This window comes from Miscanthus floridulus, chromosome 3 (genome assembly GCF_019320115.1).
Source record: "Miscanthus floridulus cultivar M001 chromosome 3, ASM1932011v1, whole genome shotgun sequence".
In the NCBI taxonomy this organism is placed as follows: domain Eukaryota; kingdom Viridiplantae; phylum Streptophyta; class Magnoliopsida; order Poales; family Poaceae; genus Miscanthus; species Miscanthus floridulus.
The window spans coordinates 26,335,131-26,352,006 of NC_089582.1; the positions used below are offsets into that span (position 1 = coordinate 26,335,131).

The 16,876-nt window shown below is 43.3% G+C and overlaps 2 protein-coding genes and 1 long non-coding RNA gene across 4 annotated transcripts; 1 reads left to right on the plus strand and 2 right to left on the minus strand.

The window, feature by feature from the left end:
* Window positions 1–7,790: 7,790 nt before the first annotated feature.
* Window positions 7,791–11,198, plus strand: LOC136541493 (non-specific lipid transfer protein GPI-anchored 5-like). 2 transcript variants are annotated; one of them, XM_066533404.1, is made up of 3 exons: window positions 7,791–8,516; window positions 8,600–8,680; window positions 9,088–11,198. In XM_066533404.1, exons 1-3 carry the CDS (start codon window positions 8,177–8,179, stop codon window positions 9,180–9,182), a joined length of 516 nt encoding a protein of 171 aa, XP_066389501.1. In that variant the 5' UTR covers window positions 7,791–8,176; the 3' UTR covers window positions 9,183–11,198. The 2 variants fall into 2 exon arrangements, with proteins under 2 accessions (XP_066389501.1, XP_066389500.1); XM_066533403.1 differs by having other exon boundaries at window positions 7,794–8,516; window positions 8,591–8,680; window positions 9,088–11,176.
* Window positions 8,343–8,908, minus strand: LOC136541494 (uncharacterized). The gene is made up of 3 exons (XR_010780373.1): window positions 8,777–8,908; window positions 8,581–8,698; window positions 8,343–8,478 (listed from the first exon to the last, which is right to left on the minus strand). It is a non-coding gene; the product is annotated as an uncharacterized lncRNA (long non-coding RNA).
* Window positions 11,199–11,633: 435 nt separating the features above from the next.
* On the minus strand, window positions 11,634–13,840 carry LOC136541492 (protein ANTAGONIST OF LIKE HETEROCHROMATIN PROTEIN 1-like). The gene is made up of 2 exons (XM_066533402.1): window positions 13,572–13,840; window positions 11,634–13,126 (listed from the first exon to the last, which is right to left on the minus strand). The coding sequence occupies exons 1-2, from the start codon at window positions 13,807–13,809 to the stop codon at window positions 12,069–12,071; spliced, it is 1,296 nt and encodes a 431-aa protein (XP_066389499.1). The 5' UTR covers window positions 13,810–13,840; the 3' UTR covers window positions 11,634–12,068.
* Between the last annotated feature and the right edge of the window lie 3,036 nt (window positions 13,841–16,876).

Here is a 16,876-nt window from a genome sequence, read left to right on the forward strand (position 1 = left end):
AATTTTCCATTGTAAAATATTTTGGGTGGAAGTTTCAAATAACTCTATATCCGCAATGTTAAGGAAATCCTCGCTGAGCCCACCAGGAGGTTTTCACACATGAGTGTTAGCTCCTCATGTTCCTATCACCTGCAACAGGATAGAACAAACCCTGAGTACTTAATTGTACTCCGCAAGACTTACCTGTTAGGAGAAAAGAAAAGACTCCAAGGGTATGCAAGGCTATCTGGCTTGTGGGTTTATTACATCTACAAGAGCATTACTAAACGTGCGTCCTTATATTCAATTTTATTAGCAGTCAGTATTAGTACATTAACTAACCATTCTATGTAAGTACCTGTGCTACTTTCAAGCAGGTGGTAAGTAATCAGAATCATTTTACCATCTTTTATCTTCCAGTTTTTACTACGGTGCTAGACTGTCGACAAGTCGTACCGGATTATCCGACGATTCGCGAATCAATGTGCCCAGCTGGGTACCCCGAAACACACGCCCCGCTTGTACCCCAGGCACAAGCAGGACTAACCCACCACTCTCATGTCAAGGGGTCTAGGTCCCCGTCCAAACTTAGACTTTAAGCCCCCACATCTGATTCCCGTACTCAGTGTGGTGCTTAGACCTCCACCATCCCCGTCTCCAATCAGTTGGTCCAGAAAGAGCCAAAACCCACGACAAGAGAGCAATGAGCCTTCCCTGCTCCCATAAACAAGTATGTGTCCAGGATAATAAGTCTGTGACCTGACTAGAATCTAATGCAACAGACGGTCCTTAACCGACACAGGCGAAACAAGCGCAATCCGAGCCTCGCTCAAATGCCAAACCAAGTCCAGATCCAAGTACCATTCCGCTCGATCTCCAATTATCATTCATATATTTTCTATGTGACGGTAATATAATAACAACAATAATATCTTTCCTATCTCTCGCGAGTGACAGACAATCACTCGACTTCTACCGAAGTCCTGTAGCATAGCAATATACACGATTCTATCATACTAGTAAAACTCATAAGATAAGGATATATATATATATATATATATATATATATATATATATATATATATATATATATATATATATATATATATATATATATATATGCAAGTGGGTTTTATTCAACTCGTTAAACTTAATGCACAAGCATAAAATAAAGTGCAGAATAATAGGGGTTATGCACCGGGGCTTGCCTGGGTAAGATATAACCAAAAGTTAGCATTCCATCATGTCGACACGATCACCAAGGCACCATCTTTTCTGCTACTCCGGTCGTCTCCATGGTCCATCGGTGTTCCTATTATGATATACGCAGATGCAACACATAGATGTAAATAATCAACGACAGTCAAAACTCTTAGAAATTCGATTACGCCTCACAAGCTAACGAGATAGATCTAATGTGCTAATCTATGTATCCACGTCGTCAAGTAAGGCTCGTTCCCGAAAAATATTTTTGTTCTACAAACCCCAAATTATTTTTGACATTTGATTGATTAAATATATATTTTCATACTAGGGCTCATTTAGTTACCTTAACAAACTAATTTCTATGGAGCTACAAAAATTACAGTGAGCACCTAATATTGTTAGGAATCTGCTGTAAAAATTTTAGAGCCAACACTATCACCAATTTATCACAACAATTCCTATAAATTTATATTCTGACAATATTAAGTATCTCAAATTAATTATATAGCTTCTAAGAATATTATAAAACTATGTGAACAAAATATACTAACAGATAGATCATGATTTTAGGATCCTAACAAAATTGGTTAGGCATTTTTGTGATTTTTCTACACTTTAGGTGGATTTAGAAGTTTTCCAATAGAAACATAAAAGAAAACAATTTTCATGTGGAAAACAAAAGAAGGCCCGTGGCCTAGGTGGCCTGGCGCGACGGCCTAGCAGAGACCAACAGCCCACCGGGCGCGCCCGTGGCAGCGGCCCACGTGGGGCCGAGGGCCCAAGCGGCTGGGGCGCTGGCCAACGGGCCAAGTGGCCTAGCAGACCCCCGCTCCCCACGCACTTTTGCGAAACCACCCCTAAACTTTCTCGAAACTAACCTACAATATAAGAACACTATTCATGTGAGTCACAGTTTTACATTGGGAACTCTCAAAAAATTTCTATTCTCACCCCGAGGTCCTTCTCTTCACCATGAAACAGAGCAGTGGGGAGGGGAGCATCGGGGCGTGGCCGATTTAGCACGGCAGGCCGCTGGCGATGGCGAGGGCGGTGCGCGGGGGCAACAGTGGCCTTGGTCGGAGGCGCGGGCGGTGGCAACTCGGCCCGGCACGGTCGGTGGGGGCTCAGCCACACGCGGTCGCGGCAAGGCGGCTCCGGCCCCAGCGGGCTAAGGCGGGGACGGCAGCGCGAGTAGGGGAAGGCGGTGGCAGTGGCAGTTCGGTCGAGCGCAGTCGGTGGTGGCCCGGCCACACGTGGTCGCGGCAAGGCGGCTCCGGCCCCAGCGGGCTAAGGCGGGGACGGCGGCGTGAGTAGGGGAAGGCGGTGGCAGTGGCGGCTCAGTCGAGCGCAGTCGGTGGTGGCCCGGCCACACGTGGTCGCGGCAAGGCGGCTCCGGCCCCAGCGGGCTCAGCGAGCGTGAGCGCGGCAAAGCATGACCGGAGGCGGAGTTGGTGGCGGTGAAGGGATGGAATAGGGAGAACGAGCAGCGGCAAGGAGCTTGGTGGTGGCCAGCTATGCTCTACTCGGTCATGGTGGGTGTGCTCATGACGAGCAGTAGAGCGTGAGGGAGAACGCGAGGGGGAGGCAGAGAGGAAAGTAGGCAGCAGCGGCTCGGTCCTCTCCTCATTAACGCGCGCATCGGACAGGGGTGAGGTAGGAGGGATGAGTGACTGAGAGCGAGCGCTGCAGTGATCGAATGGCAACAGACAAGGGCACCTCCCTGTACGCGCGCACGGACGGCATTACGGTCGACAACAGCTTACGCCCGGCAGAGAGCGGCTACGGCCACGCTAGGCCCGGTGGCAGCGGCGGCCGAGGGGAGTGCCGAAGCCATCGGCCAACAGCAGGCGCCGCAGCCAGGGCTAGCCAAGGCACGGCCACACCACGGCTAGACCGAGGGCAGCTCCCGCCAGCCTGTGGCCACGCGCGCACGCCAATGCGGTGACCACACACTCCCGATCAAACGGTTCGACAGGGAGCTACGCATGAGTTTTAAAGCGAACAAAAAACTGTCAACGATCATGTTAGAGGCTCGATCAACTCCCCTATCCCTAAGCCCATAGTACCAACATTCCAAAGAAACGATCGGCACGTGAAGAGGACAACCAGAAGGGGAGATAGAAGCATGCCAATCTGGGTTCGTCGCGCTGAACGCTGGTTCGTGAACGAGCACCAGATTGTAATTCGCAGCGCGTTCTTAGCGAAGTTCAAACAATTTTTTGCGAGAGTATCGCAACACCTAACGCGATTATAACCTACATTATGCTCAAGTGCTCACCTTGGGGCAACCAAAAGTGCTCCAACATATAAAAAATGCTTAATCATTTTTGTTGGAATTTAAATGTCGAAATGGCATCGTCGATTATCGTTACAGACTTAGAAAGGACGGAAGTCCCGCTTGAACTAAACAACCATTAACATCTTTTATTGAATTTTCAAAAGGTCGAAACTTCGTCAATTTCAACTAGGCAACATGTCATGACCTAGTCCATACTTCGTACTAACTCGTGGGAACAAAATATTAAAGCACTATTGAAGTATTTTGCACATTATAATTTTTAAAAATGGCACTTTCTAATTATAAGCTATGTCACATTTTCATTTACAGAAATCGTTTTTCGTGACGAACATCTAAAACAACTTATCCTATTTTTCTTATTAGAATTTTATAAACATGTTTACACATTAATTGAATTAGCTCACAATATCTCGTTCGCTTCTCTTCTCATAAAAATGAGATCTACAATTTAATTATCATTTCTTGTGAGCTTAAATTTTTTAACACCCGAAAACTTATTTTGTTAATTTCTTTTAGGCCTTAATCTAAGTACTAAGCAAGATCGTAATACCAGGGTGTTACACGCCACTCCTTTCCCATAACCCCCTCCTCTCTCTCCGCGCGGACGGAACCCGGGAGTCAGGATGAGGACGAGCACGCCCATGACTCTTTGAACATACCTCTAAAACACGAAACACTTACAACATGAAACACTTGAATGCAACATACGTCTGAACTAGATGAAACATTTGGAACATACACTTGCAATATGTGTATGAAACATATGCAACATCTAGATAAAACACTTGCAACTTGCAACATAAAAACACTTATTGCAACATAAGACCGAAATAGCTAAAACATTTTAAACATACTCTTGCAACATATGTGATGTGTACAACCATTACAACATGTGCAACATCATGATCTATTTTTGCAGTATCCATACGAAACATTTACAACATACCTCTGAAATATTTGAAACATACTCTTGCAACATGCGCTTTCAACACAACATCTCCTTGCTGCTTGACATAATGAAGGCTCGTCTGTGTGTGGTGTTCACCGGAGGCAACGACCCGACGACACTTGTAGGCAGCGGGGCCGGTGGCAGTGGCTGCACGTCGTGGAAGGGAGGCATCGGTCGCACGAGCGGGCGAGAGGCCGTGGCCGCGCGACTTGGAGAGGGCAGCCGCGCCTAGCAGGGCCGACAGCCGAGGGCCGTGACTCGGAGGCGGCTGCGCGCCCAGGCCCGGTCCTATCAATTTATAGACCTGGAGCGAAGCCTGGGAGATGGGCCCTTCATTATAATTATAATAATATGCATAAAAATTCTATCCATCTCTATTTTTTCTTTTTCCACTTCTATATAAATGCGTGCCTTTTGTCAACACGAGTACACTGGAATTTTAGAAATACTAGATTCAGTTTAACGTTAAAATAAAAATGAGTGTTAGTAAATTACCAAGTATTTTTTTGGCGAGAGACAAGTGGAGAACAGGGATAATAATTATTCACTGCCCTGCACCATTAGGAATTCCCCAATCCCAAATTAGATCTGAGTTTTATATTCTGAAGAATAACGACAGGGGGCAAAGGCAATTAGACAAATTAAACATTGATTAAACAATCAATAAAGGGGCTTAGGGAACAGGGGCAATTGGGCACGGCACTTTACCTGAACACGTCTGGACGCAAAGACGTCTCGTATAGTCGTAGTGTCGTACTCGTTTGGCTGGGAACGGAGTTATGGAGCGAGCAAGCGGAGTAGCCAGTGTGCTGCGCACGGCCGATCGGCGACAGTGACGCCGGACGGTAGACGCGAAGGCACGCCGCGATAAAACCACGAAGAAGAGCGGCCGCGACGGAAGGAAAATCGACAGACTCTTTCTTACGCACCTGGTATTTTCTATGGGCCATATATATATATATATATATATATATATATATATATATATATATATATATATATATATATATATATATATATATATATATATATATATATATATTTCCTATTGCACTAGAGTATTGCCAACTAGCTTACATACTTAAGATTGGGCCCCTAGACTTCAAGGGCCCTGTGCGTGGGCACAGCTCGAACCCCCAGGGCTGAGCCTGTGCACGCCGTGCCTGGCAAGACCAACGGCCGAGCAGTGCGCCTCGGAAGGCCAGCAGTCATGCGCTCAGAGGTGGTAGGCGAGTGGATAAGAGTGGTAGGAAGAGGAACAAAAAAGTGTAGGTTGTTGGGCTGATGTGGTGGCACAGCAACGAAGCGTCCGAGCTAACGGACGCCCGATACAGAGCGCTGCCGTTTTCCATGTACATCATGTCCTCCGGAAACAAAAAGAACTGTAAAAAAACGTTTGTGCATGACCGGAGGCCGGAGGGAGTGCTAGGGGGCTCCCGGCTACATGGGCCGATCTGATCGGACTGCTCCTGGTTGCTTCCAGTTTTGTGGGCCGACGGAGGTGTGCCTGCGATTCCTTTGGAGTGTGGCGGCGTTCGGCCGTTTTTATGGTCCGGCGTTGTTGGCCCATGCAACGGGATTAATGATGCTGCTGCGGGCCGGTGGCTTGTTTGGTCAGGTTCCCTGGGCTATTTTTTGTCTGGCTGCTGAGTTAGTGTCTGTTTGGTTGGAACCCTGAGGAGATCTCTGGTCCAGGCAGGTGTTGCCTCCACCAGGGCCACCAAATTTGAGCTCCTGGCTCCAGAAGCGTTGGCCTGAGCTAATCATAGGGATTAGCAGATTAAGATCCTGTAAGTGCAACCAAATAATCGTGAAAGACAGTTAAAAAAAAATCGTGAAAGACGAGTCATGCAATAATAATTTCATGCCAAAACTTAGTTACTAGTTTTCTACTCTTCCTCTTTAGTTTTTAATTAAATGTATGGAGACTTTTACATTGAATATATATGAAATAGTTTTGTTTTTTTCTGTTCAATCTTATAAACCGAAAAATAAGGTAATCTATTAAGGCATACGTAGTGGTGGATCGACTCACCGAGGCCACATTGAATATATATGAAATTGGAATGAATAGGCTCATGTTTTATGGTCGGTTCCTGACACACTCTATGCATCGGTTTGCTACAGTGGTGCATGCATCGTGCCAATCAAAATAACCACATGAGTCGCTTTAAAAACACCACGTGAGTGGTCATCTGAAACCGACCCATCATCCTTGCTGGATCTTCGTGAGTCGACTCAAACGACTGGAGAAAGCCGGACTCAAGTAGGAGAGAGAAAGAATCAACTCAACATGCAAAGTCGACTCGTCTTAAAATATCCATTTACAGAACGAGTGGTCCACTTCGCATGAGAGAAAACAACTTTGGTTGTGGGTCCTACAATTGCATGCATGACGGATTAGAGGCTGCATTAACTGACGGTTCGTTTTTTCTATATCTTATGTCGGCCCAGTAGTACAATTTTGCAAGAAGTCGACTCGGTCTCTGCGATGAGGTGGCACTCGACCTGCCTCTGCGGGTGCCCTTAGACTTACCTTTGTGAATCGGAGTGTGTACTAATCATACATACTGTATTAAAAGATGTGTATTGATATCTTGCATATTTCTCATGCAAGATTATATATTATTGTTTTATCAAGGGCTCAGACTTGTAATATCATTGAAAGCATAGTACAAAAGGATTTTTTGTTTCAGTCAAGGCTTATCAGTCAGCCAACAGTGTTTTCCTCTCACAACAAACCAGCACTAGCCGGACTTATCAGCCCAGAAACCAACCAGCGAACAGACTGATTATCTATATTTTAATTAGCTGAGAAAAATAATACTCTCTCCATCTCAAATTGTAATTTGTTCTAGATTTTCTAGATATATAGCGTTTTATATGTATTTAGATATAAAAAAGCCAGAACAACTTACAATTTGGAACGGAGGGAGTACTAATCTATATCATTTATTTTTGTGAGTCAACTTATTAAAATTTATATGTTAATTAATCATACACCATATTCCCTCGTTTAACCTTCTCAGTCACGAGCCTCCAACCAAACAAAACTTCTCGGGATTTGCCTAACCGTGCAGAACTCAACAACTTTGCAAGCAACACCTTTTGCCATTCAGTGTATATACTCCTTTTCTTTAGTTACATATTTTTTGTTTTTTTTCTTATGGATATCAACGGTTGAATTGAAATTATCGACGAATTGTTCTTTCTTTGCATACGAAGACAGACACATGTTGACATGTTGTGTAGCATTCAAGAAGCTACACATCTGAAGGCATCAAACAGAAGTACATCAAGCGTGAGAAATAAATGATGCTTACAAGCTTAGCAAGTCCTCGAAAGTCAAAACAATCGAAATAACAGCTTAAGATCACATATATATCTTCTCAGCAGCACCGTTACAAATAGTCAAATACAATGCAAATTTGACAACAACAAAACCCAGACCCAGGAAGAATGAGTCGCTGGAGCCTGAGACGATCTTTGAGCAACCAAACCCTTCCATTTACGCATAGGCATAGGAGTCTTTCCATAAATAGGGTGCTGCAGGTAAAGGCCACCAGGATTCACCACCATGGCCAACCACCTGTGTGGCGCCAGGGAGAGCATGGCAGCTTCCAGGTATAGTAGGATTCCAACAATCCGGCATCACCACAGCATTGCCCTCGTTTCTCATTCAACGTCCATACAACCTCTCCACCGATCCATCCAAAGTTTTCAACATCGCTTCGTGCAGCTTGATGATGGCTGCACGAACGATGGGGACCGCCTCGGTGATGACCAGTCTGGTGGTGGTGCTGGTGGCGCTGGCTTTCTCCAGGGCTGCAGCGCAGGGCAATGGCTGCTCGAGCGTGATGATGACCCTCTCCCCGTGCATGGATTTCATCTCAAGCAAGGCACCGGAACCAGGGATCTCCTGCTGCTCAGTGCTCGCCGGAGTCGTCCAGACCGACCCCCGCTGCCTCTGCATGGTCCTGGATGGCACTGCGACATCCTTTGGCATCTCCATCAACCAGACGAGGGCGATGGAGCTCCCTGGAGTCTGCAAGGTCAAAGCACCACCAATCAGCCAGTGCGCAGGCATGTCGTGTCATCATGAAATGCAAATCATTATCAATTTCTATTTGCCCCTTTAAATTCTTACCTGATTTCAGGCATCCCAGGAGCACCTGCACCAACACCTTCCAACGAGGCAGCAACAGCAGAGGGGGAAGAAGTTGAGGCAGCAGCAGATTCCCCGTCAGGTGAAGTCATTGGTAAACCTATATGTTCTCATTTAGATGCTTCTGACCAAACAGGAGTTGGGCTATTCCAATACAAAACAGAAGACCAAATTTTACATCTGTACTGGTTGAAGGAAAAATATGGTTTGTTGCGCTGCAAAATAGATGACTTCTGCTGCTTTAGGACTTCAGATGGCCATGCAAAGAATCCTTTTAGCATGTACCACATGTCCCTACATGATAAAACTTAGCAGCACTTCAAAGGTTACCTGCAGTAGTTTGAATGCTTACAAATTACGACATTTCAGTGCAGCTAGATGCATGTAGTGGTTCTTTTATTTCAATTTGCTCAGAATACTGATTGCATGGAGGCCTGGTTATAAAACAATATATGAACAAACCTGACAACAGCATTTTATTTGACGCAGGAAATGGAACCTCAAGCTCCACAAACTCAAAGAATGCAGCAAGTTTAATGGCCACAATGCTTATTCCCACCTGTGTGTTGCTCTATGTCTTCTAAGTGTTGATACAACTTCACTGGCAATGTCACCATGCAGGAATTAGGTCTTTCCTGAGTCCTGACCATGTACTTAACCATGATTCTCGGCACATTTTTGTACGGTATGGGTTTCTTATGTGTCAAAATTTCATCAAATTCAAAAATCAATTCTCAACAATTTCAGCGGAATTGGTGATCGGCAGCACAAGGTGATTTTCAAGAATAAGAACATCACCCATCAAATTCCAGTGAAATCAGCGTATATGTTCACAAAAGTTTTCCCGCTACTTTGAGCTAATCATTTCAATTGTGGAATCATGGTGTCAAGCAGCAGTTTGCAAACCAAGCTAATTCTCACCAATTTCAGAGAATCTTGCATATATTTTAAAATTTGTAGTCCTTTGCTTTCAAATATATTATGTTGCAACTTGTTGACATTTTCATGTCTATGTATAATGAGACTTGGCTTGAAACCATAAATTGTATCAAACATGGAGTAACATGTAAAAGATGGCCCCACAGTGTGCCATAACTTTTTTCTAATAGCATGCATTCTACAAGAGGCAGCAGTCACTTAATGCTACGTGGAACTAATTATCATTAAATAAATAATAAAAGTAAAAACAGTGTCCATGGTAAACAATAAACAATCTTCAGAATAAGAAAATGAACTGTAGCATGGTAAATGTGGCATTGCCAGTTGATTATGCGGATTATAGAGACTATCTCAGCATTTTATTGCCCTGAACAAAAATGCATGCTAAATTGATGAGCTGATTTTCAGTGGATAAAATAAAAATACAGAGGATTATCAGTACATGCTTCAAGAAGAAACCAACCGAGTTCTATACAAGGAACGGACAGAGTATGTTTTAACCCCTAACAAAAACATAAACACACACAAAAAAGGACAAATATAAAGAACTGCGGTTGTGTAAATTTCAGAAGCCCCTTACTAAAACTGCTCAGAGTTTAAGATCAACAAAACAGAACTTATCATGGGCTATTATAATAAACCCCAATCTATACACAAATGCAGTTTTCTTTTCGAACTTCGAAGTATAAAAGGCATTTTCTCAGTTAGCTCCAGATCACATAAAGTTCCCACCAACTAAAAACAGGAGGATAAGGTTACCGGTGGTTGATTTGGAGGGGTTCAGGATTAGGTTGTCTAATGGTTAGTCGATAAGGCTATACTTTATTGCCTTTGGTTCCTAAGAAATCACTGTTAGTTGAATGGCATTCTCTTGCTGTTGTGCTAAGGTAGGCCTGCAGAAAAGTATTGGATGTGTTCAGAGTCACCACAAAAAAAAGTAACCAACCTCCTTCGTGCCTGAGATGACTAGTACCACTCTAAATCAGAAAAGTACAGGCAAAACTGTGAGTACATATAGTGGAATGGGCTTACTTCAATTTCATCTGACTGGAATCAACAGTCAACAGCAAAAATAATGCTCCTAAGTACCAGTACCTAAAAGAACAGCATATAATAAGAAAGCCTACTGAATCAGCACATCACCGATTTCCCAAGGCAGCATACCTATGCATTTAGTGACAAATGTACGCATTCGTATAATCATTTTGAGCTTAGGATAAGGTACGTGAGCAAAAAGGTTACAACGCCAGATTTGATCATGCCCTGACACAGGAAAAGAACAGAGGAGCGGAAGAGCTGGCCAAACTTTTCTCCATTTTCACCTGCAGCCTATAAGTCCTTACATGTTATCTTGTTCTCTCTATCTATGCACCAAAAGTTTTCATATGTGTTGGCAACCAGCGTTCAAATGCTTTAAAAACATTGTTGGGAAGAGATTGGCAGTGAATTTAGAGATGCAGATTGTTGGAACATTTGAAAATTAAAATGCAGTGCAATGTAAAATCAGTAATGCATACTTAGCTTTTGCTTGAAAACTTGCAAGAGAGCAATAAAGATTATAAACGGTTTCACTTCATTGGATATTAGCATCTGTTCAAGCAACATTCTGATGAAATATTCATGGAACATTCATTCGAAGGATTTAAAGAGCAAAAGAGGATCAAACAGTGATTCACAAAGAAAACTTATAGAAAGCAACCTCACAGAAGCCCATATTAGTTTTATGGAGTAAACTCGTTTGCGAAAAAGTTTTCTGAAGCTAATTAAAAAAAACTCTGAAATATCGCTTGAAGCATTTACACTGCTGCATTAAAGAATATTCAATCTTAGTTATTGATAGAAATTACAGATCACGATTGAGGACAGTATAAGATAAGAGAACTATCATTATTGTACCTGTAACAGATTCCATCATCGCAATCCAGTTAATTCTATTATCTACTTGCTTATCAGGCTAATCATGAAACTAAACAAAAGTTCAATTTATCTCATCCAAATCTCTTATAAATAAATCAAGATCATCCAATCTTTGCTAGACCAACTTAATATATTTTTGTCAGGCTACATAATTCACTCTATATCTGATAACACCACAAAATTCTAGACCTGCCTGTTGCACACTTATCAGGGTATTGAATTCATGCCATCAAGTTCAGGCCCTCTCCAACAACAAAAGGTCTCATCATATAAATGGGGACCTTATAAACCAACCTAAGTTAAGATATCAAATCATTCGAAAAAAAGATACTAGTTACCAGATCATTCATGAATTTTGTCAACATCATGGAGCTCAACATGATGAGGACTGGCATTATCCTGAAGAACATAAACCCAAGCATGAGGCTTAGTCCTTGTGCTTTTCCAACTAGCTATATATTCTATAGTAATGAACCATGCCATTTCTAGAGAATCTTTACTGAATTGCAATCAGAAAGTCTCACTACAATAACAGAAACTAAGGGAAATTGCATAGGGAAAAAGGATTGATGATGCATCATCACAATCCCAGCAATACAGCAAGCTAACTTAGCTCAGTTGCTGAGAAACTTGGAAGCTTCACGGTGTTGGAGATGTGCTGTAATGTTTTCTCTCATTACTTTGCCATTTGGATCCACCTGCCCGCAGTTTTCTCGAGTATAGCCAGTATCATGATGTTCCGGAAGTTGAACGCTCGGAAGCAATTCATCATGGCAGTCTATGAGTATATTGTGAAGCAGACAGCAAACAAGAATTATACTTGGCAGCTTGTTCTTGTCAGGCCTCCACATGACTTTGTGTAGGATCCTCCAGGATCCCTTCAGCCGTGCCAATGCATTTGTTCCAAGCAGCCTTGCAGCTTTTTGGCGGGCATTAAAGTTTTGCAATGGGGCAGACAGATTTTTTCCTTCATATGGAGTCATAAGCCATGAGAGTAGAGGATAACATGAGTCACCAGCAATGTATTCCCTGATCTCTGCACCCTCTGCTGAAACTTTCACAGAGCCATTCAAACGTTCCCCAGATTCACAGAGCTTGAAAAACCCAGAGTAATTCATCAGGCGTGAGAATGTCATGCTGCCAGGCCAACCAGTAACAATATCAATAAACCTCATCTGATCATCAACAACCCCTTGCAGGAACATACTGTAGTTCTTTGCATGATCACACCAATCTTCAGATGACTCAACAGCAGGAAGCGTCATGGTTACGTGGGTGGCATCAACACCACCACAACAATTCGGTAGGCCATAAGCATCCTCCAGAGCAGCTTTGATCTGCTCCAGTCTCTCTTGGTTTGGCCATGCCAGATGATGCCTAGCCCTATCTTCCATCGACTCGATAAACCTCCATGTCACTTGCGAAACAGTAGACTGACCCACACCAAAAGCAATCCCTACTGACACCTGGGAATCACCGGATGCAAGCCTCCTCATGGCAATTGCCACTTGCTTCTCCACACTGAGCAGCCTCCCCTCGATGTTGATCAGCCCAGATGGTGGCCTTGAGATCAAATCTTCCCTAACAATGGAGCAGATGTAGTCAAAAGTCTTCCTTGAAGTTCTGAAGAAATGCCTGAATGCTTCCCCCTCATCTGAAGGCACAACATGTTCTGCCCAAAAGAGAAAATCGAAATTTAACCACACACAGCTAGACCAAGATCATTTCACATCATAACAGAATCATTAGTACATTGCGTGATTGCAATATGCAAACTCACAATTCCGCACAAAATCAGCCTAAAAGATCCGGCCTTTCGTCAAGACTAAAGACCAAGGCTGCCTACCACCCAAATCTTGGCACATTCACATACGGGCCTCTACCCTCTAGTCCCCCGAAAATTAACAACGCTAAAGCGCGAACCCACAACCATCTGGGCAAGCGGCGTGCCCCCGAATCAGCAAGAGGCGCGGCGGCCGCCGTAATGCCCGGCTGGAGCGGCCGCCTGTGCAGATTTGGTCGAATGCAGCAACCCGGGACGAAAATTCAAGAAAACGCCTCTGCTGCGGGGCAGAGGAAAAGAAGAATCAGAACAGATTGGGGAGGTGTATACATACTTAGCTCGGTTTGCTTGTTGAGGAAGGTGTACCACCACTCGGTGTCGAGAGCGCGGAGCACCGGCGGCAGCGGCGGCGGCGCGCCCCGCGCCCTGGCGATCTTGAGCTTGCCATCCTTGGATTTCTTCTTCCCCTTCTTGGCCTTCTTCGTGGGCGGCATCTCCCCGAACCCCTGAACCTCTCCTCTCCTTTCTCCTCCCGCTCCTCTCCTGCTGCAGTCTGCGTTTGTCTCCCCCATCCGCCTCCTTTTATCTTGCCTCTCCCCTCCAGGCTCCAGGCTCCAGATTACCTGGCATGGTGAATAAGGACTTTTTTTTTTCTAACGACATCTTACCACCATGAGTCCACGGCGGAATGCAAGTGGGACCATGAATTACGTAGGTCCACTTGTCATTGACCTTATAGACAAATGAGTAGTCGTGCTCGTGCAGCCCTTATTTTCCCCTTTAGTTTATTATTACTTCCGCCATTCTAAATTATAAAATATTTTAATTTTTCTAGGTATATTGTTTTTTTCTATGCGTTTAGATATGCATTATGTCTACATACATAGCAAACGAAATATATCTAGAAAAACTAAATCGTCTTATAATTTAGAACAAAGGAAATATTACATTATTATTAGTATGTACTCCCTCCGTCCCGTAATATTTGCATCTTTAGGTTTGGGCGCGCAAACCAAGGGAGGAAGATGAGCAGGTACGGCGGCAACGACGGCCATGCGGAATAAGGCTGGGAAGATAACAGTTCACAGAGTCCACGGGGACAGAGGGATAAAGCTGGGCGTCCATTTTCATTTTTTAATGACAAATCGTTCTGCGGCTAGTGGGAACGAGTGGACAGGAAGCGTTGGAATGACTGTTTCATGTTTTTTTTAATCGTCTCTGCCACGTTCTAAGATTCGAGGTTACTACTGCACTGCTATGCCAGGCCTATGCGAACCGATTATTTCGGGAAATTTTTTGAAGTGCAAACGTGCACTTAAACTGGGACGGAGGGAGTAATAATTATTACAGTAATATTATTTTATATTCGTCACACCAACTTTGGTCATGGGACACGCCTGTCACGGGGTATATGGGGCATGCCTTTGACCATGATACGGCTATAATGGAAAATGATTTACGTCCGACAAAAATCCAGCTGCTATGGCATCATCGCAATTATAGCGGGATGAATCAATGAACGTGATCTAGTTGTCATGGCATTAATGAGGATCGTAAATATCGATGACCATGATTCAGCTGTCATGACGTCAATGAGGACTGTAAACATCGATGATCATGATCCAGCTGTCACGGCGTCACAAACATCCATAATGCCACTAGTAGTAGGATTCATCGATGACCGTGATCTAGCTTTCATGCCGTCATCGATGACTATAACGTTAGTAGTCTATGGGATGTATCGATGACTGTGATCCAACTGTCATGGCGTCACCGATGACCATGATGCTACTAGTATACAGGGGAGCATAAATGATTGTGATTCAGATGCCATGGCGTCAATAATCTATGGAATATGTGATGACCGCAATCTAAGTGTCATGGCGTCACTGATGAAGTAAAGCCACTAGTATATGGATCCATAGATAAGCATAGTCCAGTTGTAACATCAACATGGGTCCTAGTGTATATGATACATCGATGACCCATAATCCAACTGTCATAGTATCGTTGATGGCAATAACACTACTAGTTTATGGGGTGCTTCTATGAGCGTGATCGAACTATCGTGGCACCACCAACGATCGTAATACTAATGGTTTACGGGATGAATGGATGGTCGTGATTCTGTTGCCATAGTAGCAGCTATGATGCTACTAATCTATTGATACATGATGACCATGAGTCCATGATCCAGTTCTCATGGTATCATAGCCATAGTGATATCTGGGCATGCATACGATTCAAAATTGGTTTATGGTATGCCAGAGGTGAAATTACATTATCTCAATAATGTAGTCACTAGACCCTGATAAAATGTGTTAAACCTAGTGGAAATGATATTCATCTATTGCCTAATGGAGCTGCCATAGTGGTGTCCTTCTCTGACTATGCCATGGATGGTAGACATGGCTAAAATCTAGTTTTTGAGGTTTTTATCGCGTTTTGGAGAAAATGGAAATGGCAAATAAACCCCAAATATGAAGATGACAATTGTTTCTACCATTTTAGCGATTTATTGGTTTTGGCTAGGAATTTCCAAAGATATTATACTTTTTTTTTTTCTGTGTAGCCTTGTGCTATTTTAACCTACCAACTTACATGTGTGTGTAGACCTTTACATCTGTATGTGGACTTCTAATGGGTAGTAAAGCATGTTTGTTAGTTCAAAGAAAAGGTCAAGCATGTTTGAAGACTTTGCTTATCATTTCTGTGTATGGTTTTGTATAACCTTCTTTTACTATGCATTATCAATTATGGCAACATCATTTTTAATTCATTTCTATGAAAAACAGAAGTAAAATGCATTAGAGATCCATTACCTTTTGAGGAAGTGATATTTAGGTCCATTAGCACTCAAATAGCATTTTTGGATCCCTAAAATTTTAAAGTGGTTTTTGATGGAGTGACATCTAGGTTCATTACCCTTTTCGTTTGGCCCTTAGGCCCAACGTGGCATGTGAAAGACCATGATGCATAGAGGGGTGAATTAGGTACTTTAAAACTAATATCCAACTAAAACCTATACAAGATACTTATCTAAATGTGCACTATGGTTTTGCTAAGTGTTGCTATCTCTAACGCAAAAAAGTTATGCACCCTAGGTTCCAATTCTATCAATTAACGTAGCAAGCTAGACTAGAAAAGGTAAAGTACACAACCTAGAAAGCAAGTGTAGAAACATAAATGAGTTATAAAATGCAAACTCTTGTTGATGACTGATTTTTTGAGGTATTGAGAAGCTCACACTTCCTCCTAGTCCTCGTTGACGGCCTCGTAAGAATACCCTCGCAAGGACCAAGCTACCGGTTGGTAGCTTTATGGATAGCCCCTAGGCTTTCCCCACACCATAAACATGGTTTGCAATGGGAATGAGGGTCACAATATATCATCAGGTGGATAGAACTTTCGACTTGAATTGGGGGTCCCGATCTATCGGTAAGTGGAGATAACTTTCCACATGGACAGAGAGTGGCACACTGATCTAGCTTTAGATCACAAGACCTAAGCCATACAACCTTAGCACTATGTCTCCTCTGGTTATCAACCATGTCACAATCCGGTTGACCTTACCGAAAAGGCTAATACCTACCTATGAATCAAAGAACACAATCAAGGACTAAAAAAACACCACTCGAG

Bases quoted from the DNA above. Each gene is read 5' to 3' on its own strand.
- LOC136541493 (XM_066533403.1), top strand. From the start codon at position 8,177: ATGATGGCTGCACGAACGATGGGGACCGCCTCGGTGATGACCAGTCTG. The intron at 8,517-8,590 runs GCATGTCGTGTC...ACCTGATTTCAG, and splicing joins ACCAATCAGCCAGTGCGCAG to GCATCCCAGGAGCACCTGCA. The intron at 8,681-9,087 runs GTGAAGTCATTG...TATTTGACGCAG, and splicing joins AGCAGCAGATTCCCCGTCAG to GAAATGGAACCTCAAGCTCC.
- LOC136541492 (XM_066533402.1), bottom strand. From the start codon at position 13,809: ATGGGGGAGACAAACGCAGACTGCAGCAGGAGAGGAGCGGGAGGAGAA. The intron at 13,127-13,571 runs GTATGTATACAC...TCTTTTGGGCAG, and splicing joins CAACAAGCAAACCGAGCTAA to AACATGTTGTGCCTTCAGAT.